Source organism: Coregonus clupeaformis, chromosome 13 (assembly GCF_020615455.1).
Source record: "Coregonus clupeaformis isolate EN_2021a chromosome 13, ASM2061545v1, whole genome shotgun sequence".
Lineage (NCBI taxonomy): Eukaryota > Metazoa > Chordata > Actinopteri > Salmoniformes > Salmonidae > Coregonus > Coregonus clupeaformis.
Window position 1 is genome coordinate 39,172,109 of NC_059204.1, and position 14,963 is coordinate 39,187,071.

The following is a 14,963-nucleotide window of genomic DNA, read 5'->3' on the forward strand; positions in this document are numbered from 1 at the left end:
CAGGATACAGTATACACCATTCAAATGTATTTACAGCACTGTACATTAAGAAAGACCATTCCATTTGATTTGTAATCAAAAGCATTAAGTCTACCCTAGGGCTTTATCGCCTGTCAGTAGAATGTTATCTGGTTATGGCACTAAAGCACTGATCACACATTGAAGTACCAGAGAACATTCCACAGGCTGGGGCTAAGCTAAGGAAATCAGTAGCATTTGAGGGATTGATTGTAAGTTGTTTTAGTGTGATATTACCACAAGTGTTAAATCAATGCTTTCAAATAAACTGCATCAATAAATAAATACATTAACTAATTAATACATGAATGAACCAATAGATATGTAAATAAATAAAATAAATAAACTGAAAAACTCCTATTGCACGTACCAATGGTTGCACAAATTACAGCCCATCTTTCCTACAGAACGGGTATTTATTTAAATAAATGGACAATTCAGATGCTAATGCGGCGTTCATAACCAAGTGAGAAGGTGGTAATTACCTGTTGTGAAGTTGTAAATACCAGATGGATGCATTCACATGCTTTGAATCTGTTGAGAAATGCCGATTGGCTAATGGCCAACAAGCTGCGTCAACCATAAACTAAAAGTACAGCTATCATGCTTGTAAACAAATTATAGTGTTAAAAAACCATATGAATAGATTGCTTTTTATAAATAATGTTTTGTTGTTGCATTTAATTGCCGAAAATGCTGTTATCAAGGTAATTTCCTTAGTAAGTGACAGAGGTGAGCATGTGGGAGAAGTCGGAGTTTAGGGATGATAGACGTGTTTCCCTCTAGTAATTACCAGTTGGTGGGGCGTTCAAGCGGATTCTTCCCAGTCGTATGTGGTAATTACCACCTTCCCACTTGGTTATGAATGCAGCATTAGAGCATGTTTCTTTTTTATAACGTGGGTGTGTCTCTGTGGCTTCTCCTCTATCTGTGCACCAATCAGACGTGGGAGGTGTGGCTTCCTCACAGGTAGATCTCTCGTTTGGGGGTGTGGCTAGGAGGGGAGGTGGACGGGAACTCGGTGGCCACGCTCAGGGGCACCTCCTCCAGGGGGAAGTCCTGACTTGGGGCGTGGCCGCTGTTGGAATAGGCACTGCGGGAGGGCGGAAGGTGGGCTCGGTGCTCCTCTCCACCCAGCCTGGCGCTCCCGTTGGCCAAGCGGCCCAGGCTCCCTCTCTCCTGGTAAGGCACGAAGGTGGAGAGTTTGGGGGGGTTCCTGGTCTTGCGCACTGGGGAGGGCTGCCCAGGCATCCAGCAGGCGTCTGAGTGGCCCAGCTCGCTGCACTCCTGAGTACAGTTCCCCGTCATGGCCACATCAGGAATGGATCGCATATCTGCAGGGAGAGAAGAACACCCATGTTCAGAGAAGTTCAAATATTAGCAGACAAGAAAGAAAATAGAGGGAGTTTCACTGCTGATATAACAATGCCCAGTCTGTGAAAACCTTCCTGCTCTGTCTGCTATTTCACTTGTAGTTGTTGCTATGCACAGTACAGCTGTTGCTATGCACGGTGCCATGGATGCTACAGTAGGTGCAGTCCGGTGGTGTGTTCTATTAAGTCATTTCAATGATTTGGGCAATCATTGCTAAGTATCAGTGGAGGCTCCTCAGAGGAAGAAGGGGAGGACCATCCTCTTCAGTAAATTTCATAAAAATTCAAATTGTAAAACATTTAAAAAGTTATCCTTTTTAGATACAACTATACTAAATATAATCACGTCACCAAATAACTGATTAAAACACACTATTTTGCAAAGAAAGTCTACAGTAGCCTCAACAGCACTCTGTAGGGTAGCACCATGGTGTAGCTGGAGGACAGCTAGCTTCCGTCCTCCTCTGGGTACATTGACTTCAATACAAAACCTAGGAGGCTCATGGTTCTCACACCCTTACATAGACTTACACAGTAATTATGACAAATTCCGGAGGACGGCCTCCAACCTATCAGAGCTCTTGCAGCATGAACTGACATGTTGTCCATCCAATCAAAGGATCAGATAATTAATCTAGTACTGAAAGCTACAGCTAGCTAGCACTGCAGTGCATAAAATGAGGTGAGTAGTTGACTCAAATAAAGAGAAAGACAATAGTTGATTTCTTCAAAAATGAAGGAGAAGCAAGATGCAGCTAGCAAATGCAGCTAGCTAGTTTAGCCTACTGAAACACCCTGCTCAAACAGAGGGATGCTATGTTAGCTATCTGGCTATGACTTTACAACACATTACTGGAACTCTTCTAAGTCAAGGGAAGCTTTTGGTATTACTAATTTATTGCCACCGGGGCCCACCGGTGTAACTGCTTACTGTACACTAACATTAATGTATGATTGTAGCGGGTTTACTAACGCGTTAGTTCTATTAGCTATGCTGACTATGACGTTACTTTAGCTAATATGGTGACAACGAAGTAGGCTGTTTGTAGAGGTTTGGCTTGGAAAGGTTTTTTCGCCTGGTCACATACAGCTGATGTGTTGTGCATTGAAGTCCACAAGCGAAGGGAAGAGAAGGAAAACCACGTGGCTGTTATGAGAGTGAACTCTGTTTACGCGTGATCAGGGGTGTATTCATTCCGCTGATTCTGTTGAAATGGATGCAAACGGAACAAAACGGGGATAAACATACCTGAATTTGTCCAATAGAAACTCTTGGTTGCAACTGTTGGACTAATGATTACACCCTATATCAGCTAGATGCAGGCAAGAGTGTGCAAGGCGGTATTGAATGTCACTGTCTGTCACCTCAAATTTGTCTCTCGACCTGTGTGCACCTACGTTGTAAACTTTAATTCATAGGCTAGGTTGTAGAAACCTCATGATTGGTATAGGGAAAATTTGAGTATCATGTAGTAGCCTAAACCTATCGCTGTTACATTGAACTGGGTGAATGGAATATGAATGAGAGTCATCTGATATGCTGTAATAGAAATAAGGCCATGCTCATAAAAAAAAAAAATTGTCCTCCCTCATCTTAAACGGCACTGACCGCCACTGCTAAGTATTGAGCAAGGGTTACAACCGTGTGTCTAGTGGTGATTGATATGTGCCGTAATTTCACTGTTGTTGCCAAGTTCTGTGCTGCCCGTGGCTGTATTGTGTTGTATGTAGGTTGCCATCTAGTATGCAGTGGGTGTAAATGGTGCCCCCAATGTGTTTCCAGAGAGAAAAAAATAAGTTTAACACACAAACACGCATGCATGATCAGACAACACACCCACACAACACACCCACACACAATGCTGCATGTGGCTCCAAAGGGATCCCTGCAGGGCCCCAGGGTAAACCCATTGTGGTATGGTTGTTATTGACTGGCAAGTCTGAAATGAGTCCATGTCCCTGATTGTTATCCATTTTCCATTCTACCATTCCTAATTAATTAAATAGGTCCACGACCTACTGACCTCATTCCAAACAGCACAGATCCAAATCAATAGCTGTACTGTATGCCTACGCCCTTTTTGGGCAGTCACAGAAAATACAAGGTATGGTGACTGGGTCTCAGTCAATATGTACAGTAAATTGATAGCACCTATGAACCTCAAAACACAAACAACAGAGATATTCTGTCAATTCAGCTTTCTGTGCAGTTTACAGAGAAACAAGCATGCAGAGCAACCCTTACATGTGTTTGCCTGGAAATTGCAGATGGCAGCCTGTAGGCCTGCTTATAAGCCCAGGGCACCCGTTCCCCACTGGTCTCTCTGTGTCTGTACACACAGCTAGCTCTAATGCAGCCATTAGGTAGGACTTATGGGCTGTTCCACCTGCACTACACAGGGGATGGGAGCCCCCCCTGTTCCCTTTTACACAAAGCCACAGTATTGACCATTTTACCTACCATGCGCATTCAGCTCAGCACAGCTCACACTGCTGAAATAAACAGACCCCAAACACACAGCAGACATGGAAGATACATCAAAGAAGTTGCACAGTAGGTTAAAGGAGCAGCCAAAGACAGGCGAGGGAAAAGGAGGATTTTTTATCCTGGAGTGGAGCTTTGAATAAATCAAGGTCTGGAACAAACCCTTTAAGAGTTCACTGTCTCATGTGTCACGGATGGAGATTGCAGCGCCAATAGGCCGGGAGCAGGAAGAGAGCGGGCAGCCCAGAGAGAGTGGATGGGCGAGCCGCAGCACTGGCAGGGCACTGGCTTTAACAGCAAGGTGATTGGATTTAGAGAGCAGGTGATTGGGTTTTGAAGAGAGGTGACTCAATGCCAATTTTTCTCCCTACACAGCAAGTCCTGGACTCTCCAGATCTGGAGACAGCCCAGTGCAGCCCATGTAGCTCTCGCTCATTCACTTAGAGTCTGTTTCATTTTTAAACATATCTATTTCATATATTCCATTTATTACATCAGACACACTTGGCCATGAACAACAGGAAACCCTGCCGAGCCACATTCAATATCCCATCCACCTCTCGCTTTTTGATTCCCAGTGAACTTCATCATTGATTTCAAATGCACTTCCTTCACACTGGTGTAACACACAATCTACCATGCACGACCATGGAGGAGAGGAGAAGGGGAGTACGTGCAGAACTTAACGCCCCAGCTGATACACATGTGAGGGGTGGGTTTGCATGCTGCTTGCATCAGGGTGCCAGTGGGAGGTGTTGGGTGTCTGAGGCAGGCTTCCTCTCCGTCTGATCCCCTGCCCCATGGGCATGGGGGGAAGCTGCTCTTCCTGAGATTTCACACTGCTCCTCTCTGTTTGATTGCAAATCCTCCCTCTCCCCACTGGCTGCTTTCCAGTGTGTGCCACAGCGCTTGTGATCGATGGGGAACAGACATTAGAGACCCGCAGTTCATAGAAAGATAGAAGAGATCAAAATAAAAACATTATAGCTGGGGATTGACTGTGTGGTCTTAGAATTATATAATTGTGGTTAGTGCTAAAATGTTCATTTATGAATTAAAAATTCAAGGCACCCCACAGACAGTGGAAACAACACCCAATGTATTCACATATCTTTACATACTCTAGGCGTTCTAAATAAAGATGGAGCGTGCCATCAAAACAGGCTGTAAATAGATAGTGATCTGTTCATGCATAGTAGGATAAATACAATTCCGGGGTCGTGTTTGTTTCTTTTTCAGTGACATATTGAGCGGGTTTACTAAAGCATTCAAAACAGTTCCCTTCGATAAGCAGTGATCCCTGACACTTTGTCTCCCTCAAAAAGAGGGAGTGAGAAAACAGGAGGGAAATAAAATATGTGGCTAAACATATACATTACAAAACACTAAATATACCACACGTACAAAAGGAATATACACATTTTTCACGAACCAAATTCATAGGAGACAATTCCTTGTTTTCTATGAAAATCGTTCTGACGTTCTGACGTGTATGGGAGCATTTAGCATATACATTCTGCATACGCAGGTAGCTTAGTGGGTAAGAGCGTTGTGCCAGAAACCGAAAGGTCGCTGGTTCTAATCCCTGAGCCGACTAGGTGAATAATCCGTTGATGTGCCCTTAAGCAAGGCACTTAACCCTAATTGCTCATGTAAGTCACTCTGGATAAGAGCGTCTGCTAAATGACTAAAATGTAAAATTATATAACAGTCCAAATTGTCGTGGGGATGCTCTTTGAGAGGCTGACACTTGAGTGAGAGGAGAGGCAAACAGCATATCCTCCCAGTGATCATCCCTGCCCGTCCTCCAGTCTTTAGCTGCTCTGTGCAGCCTTTCCTCAGTCTAAGGAAGCTAATTTCAGCATGTGAATTTTACACACAAAAAAATCAAAAGTGGGTAAATTTCAAGAAAATATTTAATAAATTATTGAACCTGTGTCTGGTCTACTTTCTCACGGATAACGTCAGTAGAGCTTCTCTGAAGGCCAGTCGTCCCCTGCCTGCCCCTCCCACCCTCCCCCGTTGTTCCCGTCTGTGGACTAATCCCTTTCATTCAACTTCCTGTGTTTCTGACCAACTTTTAGCTATGAGGAAGAGAGGTCAGCGCAAAGGTCCTTTGAAGAAAGCCTTGGAATCCTTAGATAGAAATAATCAAAGTACAAAACCACTGCGGATCTAAGAGTGGCTCTGATGTGGCAGAACAGGGACAAGAGAGGAGATACACAAAGGCTCAGTTGTTTCTGTGAGGCCAAATGTTTTGGTTAAATGACCTTTAAAGTGCATAACAGAGCTCCCACCTGCCCTTCACTGATGGTTTTGTGGGATCAGCTGTCTACTGCTGCAAGAAATCATGCACTATAGAGTGTAGTTTAATAAAGGCCTACATTCAATGCAGCATGCTATTTTTGGTGTTGACATGACATTGGCCTTATTACACTAACAGGATGTTTGGAATGGTTTGTTTTTGTCTTAATACATTTTTATGTGTTTTGGCTGCATAATGATACTGGATCTAACTCGAGGCCTATCATACACATGTCTGCCTACTATGGTATCTTGGGATCTTTGGGATCAATGCTACTTACATTTGACTATGATAGTAGCCTATGTTTTGGTTTTATGATGCTTCAGTAATATTTGTCAGTTTGGTGAGAGCTTGGTTTCAGCGTGTTTTGAGAGTAGGTGGGAAGATCTTCTGTGTGACTGCAATGATGCTCTGTTCCTTGTTGAGGAGGCAGTGGCAATGAACCCCAGTGAATTGTGGGACATGCTCCACTGGCTGTGAGAAAGACTTAAAGGCCATTCCACAGTGACTCGCTAGAAATAAGGAAGTACATGTCAGACCCACACAGTTCCAGTCCCTCAAGTGCCATCCATCATGCAAGGGCAGTGCACTACTTAGAGAGCTGTTGAGCAGCTTTCGGTCCACATCGCACTGTGATGGAGAGATGACCCCCGGGGTCTCTCTCTAATGCCCGTCTGAGCAGCCCAACTGGGGCGGAAGACGATGTGGCCCCGAGCCAGTGCCCCTCCCCAAATTACTGTGTATTACCTGCTCTATGAACCCAGAGATGGTGAGACTGGGCGGGGCAAACCAACGCCACTAAGACCCATAGAACTCCACCAGCACTTTCTATATCTGATCCTCTAATTACCCCCTCCCATGCCTCCCCCTGCCTGCCCTGGACCCCCAGTTGCTGCGGTGGGACCCCCAGCCGAATGGGCCCTCTCCAGTGGCTGAGAGCAGAGCAAGGCTAATGGATACATTATTCTGCCTTTCTCATTGTAACTACATACTCTCAGGCCCCAGCTCACACAGATATCATCACTTCCAAATCTGCAGCTTCAGTTCGCCAGTTCCTGCTGATACGGTGCGAGCAGGCACAATCCTATCCAAGATGTTTCTATGGACAGAGAGAGTGATACATTCCTATTAAAGTAATACATGCACACAGACTGTATATAGAGGTTAGAGATACTGGCACACTCGTCCACTTTACAAGCTTAGCCGTAAAACCGGACATTTACAGCGAGTACGTGGTATTAAGAGCAGTCATTTAATACTTTGAGAGTGTAGTTAGAAATATTATTTAGGGGACCTAATGTGTATTCATATCCGTGTGCTCTGACTCTGACAAATAGCTACACTAATTCATAGTGATCATCTAAGTTTTACAGCACTGGCATGGCTTTAAAGAAGCTTATTCATTCACCCAGTTTTAAATTCAAGTGAAAAGGATTGGGATTTGTCAATAGAACCAGAAAGAATATCAAAACTGTGAATATGAGTATGTTAATAAGCACTGTTTGAGTCAATCACATCCCTCATGATTTATGTTCTTCTCATAATACTGTGGCTGAAACCCCAAAAGTGACTTTGATGAACACAGAAATGGAAATACAGAACAATCTCCCTGACATCCATTTGAAATGCAACATGGAATATAGCCAAAATTAATTTAAGGTTCTGTCAAAGCATCGCTGTTATCAACAGTATTATCAAAGCCTTACAGCGAACTGGACTGGCCTCACTGAATGATGTAACTTTGGGGAAATCTTTTTAAGTGGAAGAAAGATTGTGTGAAATTGTCGGCAATGGGTAGAATTTGGGTACTAGAATAATAAGGACAGCATCGTAATGTGGTTGCTACTGCATGTTGTGGCTGCAATCTGTTTTATAAGCTTTCATGCCAATCCACCATGAAGGACAATGAGCCAATCTCCTATATGATACGGTCAATGGTTTGGTCCCTGATACCCGGTTTTCACTTTAGGGGTATCATTTTACAGCCATTGCAGTGAGTGGGTCGATGCATTGGTTGTGTTGTGGGATAGGGCCATGTTGCCAGTGACCACAGACAGATAGGAGTTATCCAGACTGATAGAGGGGCGTCTAGAGACATCTATGACACCCTAGAACATCATCACTACACTAGCCTTTTGTGTTCAGCTCCATTGCCCCATTAGCGCATCACCAAAAGGGATATGGTGAAACATTGTCCGTAGTGCCAAAAGCTTGTGGCAGGTTAGAGAATGTAATTCTGCTACAGTAAGAAACATCTCTAACACTGACCTGCTTGCTCTGCAGTAAAGATACTAACAACAACTAAAAAATTGGGAGCAACGAACAGCAGCAGCTGATTGGAACTGAGCAAAATAGCTGTGCCAGAATGTGCTCTGTATTAAGGCCAGATTTCTCATGACAACTTGCCTCAGGGGGACCCTTTGCATGGGAGCGCATTGTTCACACATTTTCAACTGGGCCCAAAATAAGCTGTGAGTCACATGACCTGTCGCCTCTAAGGTGGTGGCAGTCCCAGGATAGGCTGGCATAGGCCACTGTCCTGGGAGAGGCTGGCACAGGCCTCTGCAATCAATTCTACTAACAGGCAGGGACTCTGACAAGGCCCAGCACCATCTGTCTGAGCAAAACCATGCCCCTGCATCGCCACGCCACACTGGCATCCGGGCAGCAGCCCAAGCCCAAACTGGCACCCGCAAGACAAACAAGCCCCCTCAGACTCACACTGTCTCTCAGTCTGTCTCATTCTCTTTCTCCATGTCCCCCTCTTTCTCCCTCAAACACAACACAAATCAGCGCAGTACACACACACACACATACACTGTACTCACATACACACAAGTATGAACATGGACACACGCACAGACAGAAAAACACGCACACACACCACCCACACACACCACCCACACACACACCACCTACGCACACCATCCACACACACCACCCACACACACCACCCACGCACAGACACACATACAGGTCGTCAGTGGCATCCACGTATGGCACCATAGTGTGACATTAATGAGTTACATGTAGTCTGTTGGGCAGAAGGTGGGTGCAGATCTTTTGAAAAACCCACAGAACAAAACAATATCTGAGAGGAGTTCAAAAGAACAGAAATATAAGGCTACATGCATCATCTGAGACATCTGAGGGAGAAAAATCACACAGCATCGCTAATGGCCCTCATTATTATGCAAATGAATTTTATTCAATTTGATCCCTTTCTCTCACTGGCCCATATGTGCAGTGAGTCCGCACAGATGCAGACACAGTGAGGCCCCATGCTGGGCACCTAGACACATGGAAATACCTCCATCTGGGGCGCCCAGAGAGACTGTGTGTGTCAGTGTATGTGGTGTGAGTGTGAGCTCGCCCTGGTACCTGTCTCCAATACACAAGGCGTCCCATCCGTGCCAGTGCCCACGCCACCACAGCCTGAGGGCTGAGCACTGATCCCAGTGGGAGTCATCACCAACCCGGGGGAAAGAGGACATGACTAGAACACTGGGAGTAATGTTTTCACTGACCCAGAGTATATGAGCATCCTAATTATACTGCTGGACACCACTGACCCAGAGTATACTGCAGCAGTCACTGACCCAGAGTATACTGCAGCAGTCACTGACCCATAGTGTATCATCTATGAGCGGGGGCTGTGGGCCCACTCAGGTTCCCCAGTGACCCGGACAGAGGGGATGTAATGGGGACAGTGTAGTGTCAAAGACTTGAGGTCCTTGGGAATGTGAGGCAAGGCTGCGCTGGGGCTCGTTACTGGTCTGGATTACTGCCTCATTGGTTTAGAGATTATGGAAATAAGCAAATAAAAGCTGTCATGAGCATAGCTTCTCATAGTTATGACAGAAAGACTGGTGGCACTTCACAAATCATATCAAACACATTCAAAACAACTCAATTAAGCATTGAAGGAAGTGGCAATTGAATGATGTCACTCAGAGTAGCTGGACGCTATTTTCTAACTTACATCACTGATTTTGTTTTGACAGATCTAATATGTCTAATATCACTAATGATAACTGAGAAAAGTCACAATCAGACAACGGTAGATCAGTAATGATATTCTCGGATGTTTAGCTTTAGGATTAGGAAGCCTATTGGAATATTCAGAAATCCAAATATTTAGTCGCATACCAATCAAAGTGACTGATTATAAGTACTAAACTGTAAAGATACTCTTTTACATCTGCAAAGACCTACTAGCTTGTGAACACCCCCACCACACACACACATACACCTAACACACACCCACACACAAGTGTGCACACATGCGCACTCAAACACTCACTCCCACTGCTATAGATGCTTGCTTCAGATGTGCTATAGTGTAAAAGGGTGAACAAAGCATATGAATAAAGCAGCATTCATGCACATGTATACACCACAGTGGAGAATGCACATGGGAGAAAGAAACCTAATGTAGAGCACTCCAACACAGCCTGGAGTCAAGAATGGAAATACAGAATGGAAATACAGAGGAGGCCTACCAAAGAAAGGAACTGGAGAAATCAATAGCTGCAGATCATGTAGCATACAAATCAAATATCACAGGTCTTCCGAACGCTGTCTGAACCTGCCTTCTGAAGACAAGAGACTTAGTGCCAGGAAAGCGCATGCTTCCGTCTCTATCAGTGATCCAGAGCCTGAGTCAAAGACCACACACTCCCACTAACACCACACAGGCTTATACAACCGGAGTAAGAGAACATATTCCATTACACAGTATCAACCCCAATTGCTTTCACAAAGCCAGCATTAATATAGTGGTTAATTAAAAAGCCACAAGAAACTACCACACATAGTTCCTTAGGTCAATCAGACTAGACAGGGAAAACTAGGAAATTCGTTTTTTGCATTACATTTTCTCGCATATGGAGAGCAGGAGAGATATTTCTCTATAAGATAGCTTTATGATCTACGAGAGTAGTTTGGGATGCACGTTTGCACTCAGATAGACTTGTGATTGTTGTAGTGTGGGTTAGCAAAGTTAATTGAAGGTCTAGTTTCTGTTTCTTTTCAGAAAGACTAACTTCATCTGACCTTCACGGCATCCTGACAACATGAACAAAGGGGGAAATGTTACAAAAGACAACAGTGAATCATAACATCACTGAGTCATCCTAACTTCAAGCTGCTAATACAGACTGACTATCAGTTCACCCAGCAAAGGATGGAGCAGGACATCAACCATTACAGCAGGCAGCAGCACTGATACAGACAGATACAGAAAATCCAGAGTTCATAGAACAAAAGGCCAGAGTGAATCATAATCCACAGTTCCTCCTGCTGTGGGCCATAGACACACTTTGAAAATGTAGCTTTCCCATAACAAAAGGCCAGCCTGCATCATAAACCACATCCACGTCATTCCATCTGTAGGCCAACGACGCACATGCTGAATGTTTCAAGTTCACATATTGCTTTTCATCCAGCTTGAACACAGTGACACAGAGTGCTCACCTCCCTGCTTTCCACCTGTCAATCATCTCGGGAGCCGCGAAGAAAGCCCGGCATCGGTACAGCCTGTCACCCTGTCGCTCAACTTCCTTCTAACAGAGTGGGAAAAAGACCATGTGGAGCTGGGGAGGGAGGAATCCCTTTTCACATCCATCATTTTCTGTGGGCCTTCTCTGTAATCTCCCTGAAGTGAGAATCACATTTTAATTAGGTCTATCCATTGTTAACGGTTCATCTTCCAGTTTCCCAGTCCCTACATACTGCTATGTGCTCACCCTGTGGGCTTTGCATCCCTGTCAAAGACGACACAGTCCCAGCTCCCTGTCAGCATCCAACATCTCCCTCATCCCTCTGTCTTTTCATTCTTTAACCGCTCCAGCTCCGATCACAATCTTGTCCTCCTGCCACCAACAACAAACCAGACAACAAAGTCCTTTGTTCTTTAAAGGGAGTTTTGTTTTTTTGCTCAGCCAATATGATGCCTGGGAAAGAATACAACACAACAACAGAACCAGAAAATAAAGCATTCATAACATATCATATCTGAGGGAAGTGGCTGTGAATGCACAGAGCAGGAGACTGCCCCCACCTGTTAGCGTGTCACTCATCCTCTACCCCAACCCACATCGTTCCTGGGTGGAGCTGACATTTCTCTCCCTAATGTTTCCTTTCTATCCCGACTGCTGCTGGGCGGCTGACAGCCACTCCCCACATGGGGCGACTGAGGCTCTGGGAGAAAGCCACAGGAAGCCATGTTTTACCAGGACAAAAATGAAACAAAGACGGAGCCATGCTCTGGTGTAAAAGCAGTGTAATGGGTAAAAAGGCTTAATATTGGAGATGAAACCATTGAGGACATGTTGTGGAACAGTAAGCAAATATAGTTGAAGCAGTGCCCTTCTGGCTGGGGCTTGCATCCAGTGGATGATTTAGTGCATTGTGACACAGGACTAACAATGCACTAAGCTGAGCATTAAGGACCTGTGGTTTTTATTATCGGTGCATGCATGGATAATCTTAATAGCGTTATTGCTCTTTGCTATGGGTAAAGGTTTTTCCATGGACCTAGATGTCTGTGTGTATTAGCCATAGTGCACAGCACAGGAGGTTGGGGAGAACAGGCTTGTGGTAATGGCTGGAGCAGAATAGGTGGAATGGTATCAAATACATCAAACACATGGTTTCCATGGTTTCCATGTGTTTGATGCCATTCCATTTGTTCCATTCCAGCCATTATTATGAGCCGTCCTCCCCTCAGCAGCTTCCACTGGTGCACAGCATATATGGATGTAGGATTGTGGTTTGAGCATGTCTCTATATCTGGCACACCTAAGTACACTTGGCTGCAGAGAGAAAGCTTGGCATAAGGAGGGGAAAATGTTTACGGCAAACACACTGTTGTCTACAACAATATCACAGGGCAGATTTATTTGGAGGCCAAACGCTCCAATAGTTGGGTTTTTTAATTAGCACACTTGTGAGAGAGGGCCTGCTGTGGGAAAAGACAGAGACACTGACTGCTGACTCCAACTCTGACACCACAACACATAGATATATCTACCCACTGGGCACAGATGTCAATTCAACATCTATTCCACGTTGGTTCAACGTAATTTCATTGAAATGACCTGGAAACAACGTTGATTAGTGTGTGCCCAGTGGGTGGGTATCTATCTATCTATCTATCTATCTATCTATCTATCTATCTATCTATCTATCTATCTATCTATCTATCTATCTATCTATCTATCTATCTATCTATCTATCTATCTATCTATCTATCTATCTATCTATCTATCTATCTATCTATCTATCTATCTATCTATCTATCTATCTATCTATCTATCTATCTATCTATCTATCTATCTATCTATCTATCTATCTATCTATCTATCTATCTGTGCCACCACTTAAAACAACAGCAAACATTTAAATACAACGCTCTGCAAACACAACACACATCACTGCCACTAACACTGTCTGCACATGTCCACCCTCTAAAAAGCAAACACACAAACAGCCCAAACAAATCCCTGCCTTAGGTCACAACCCTGAACCGCTCACATTACAAACACAAAACACCAGACTACCAACTACTATTACATGCAACACACACACTGAAACTCACAGAGAATTCAGGATCGTACCGTTTTCAGGGTGCTCCATTTCCCCGATGCTGCCGTCCGGGGTGGTCCTCTCGTAGTGGTCCTCAGGCAGGGTCAGTGGCCCGATGCGGGGGCCTGACGATGACTTACTGCTGGGCGTCTCTGATTCCTCCAGGCCACTGTCATAGTAACTGTGCTGAGATGCATCCTGAAGATCCTGTACAGGATTGGCTGTGGAGAATGTCACTCTGCGATGGGGGAGCTGAAACCAGAATAGATCTCCATCAGCAGAGTTCCATCATCATAAAAGTCTAACAGAAACCTTCTTAATAGAGGAGCATAATGATAAATGACAGAAGACCATGCCCTATATAAAGCATAGACTCAACTGTATTAGCTGTAATGGAGTTGACAGCAGGGGGAATCTCACTCTTACAGAGATCAGTTTACTAAATGGCCAGTCGCCATTTTCAACAATGGAAAGATGACTTCTCATGGCACAAACACAAGCAAACTCCCTCACCCACGCACATCCCTCACCCACACACACCCCTCACCCACGCACACCCCTCACCCACGCACACCCCTCATCTACGCACACCCCTCGTAAAACTGAGGAAACCACTGATACAGCAGAAAATACCTTATTCCCTATTCTGTGCTGCTAAGAGTCTGTGGTGGAGATCAATAACCCAGGTCTGTACTCCACGCTCTCTTCTCCATCCTCCCCTCTTCTTTCAGGCAAACTAACTAAACAGATCCATTTTAGCAGGGATTGGAAGCATTTGGACAGTCCTTTAGCATATATATTGTACAGGAACTATCTTTTAGAGCATACATTACTATCAACACTGGGTTGTTAATCAGGCCTACCAGACCACTAATGCTGCCACGATGCTTTTGTTATTATCAATCATTTATAATCTATCAACTCTTAATTTACTCTTTCTCTCCTCCGTTTCATTCATTCTGTCTTTTTTGCTTTCTTTCACTCATAATTAGTACTTCCTATCTGCGTTCTAAAGTGCTGGCCCACATATGCTGCGTGTACACTTCTTCCTCCCACATGGCCCAGTGCAAATGGTCGTGGCCATACAAAAAGCCAATAGTTAACATTTGCATGGGAAAAGTTAGTGAGCCTTATCCATCAATCCATATACTACCCACCATTGTGACCTGTACGCTCTGGTTACATATTCGTCGCC

General features: G+C 44.5%; 1 protein-coding gene across 1 annotated transcript in view; it reads right to left on the reverse strand.

Annotated features, from left to right (window-relative positions):
• Positions 1–654: 654 nt before the first annotated feature.
• The window catches only part of LOC121579891 (protocadherin-1), a 105,017-nt gene continuing 90,708 nt past the window's right edge, over positions 655–14,963 (reverse strand). Inside the window, exons 4-5 of the mRNA XM_041894847.1 lie at positions 13,801–14,020; positions 655–1,352 (exon numbers count right to left, since the gene is read on the reverse strand). Of these exons, the coding sequence (XP_041750781.1) occupies positions 982–1,352; positions 13,801–14,020 (591 nt within the window). The 3' untranslated portion in view covers positions 655–981. The remainder of the gene's footprint in view (positions 1,353–13,800; positions 14,021–14,963) is intronic.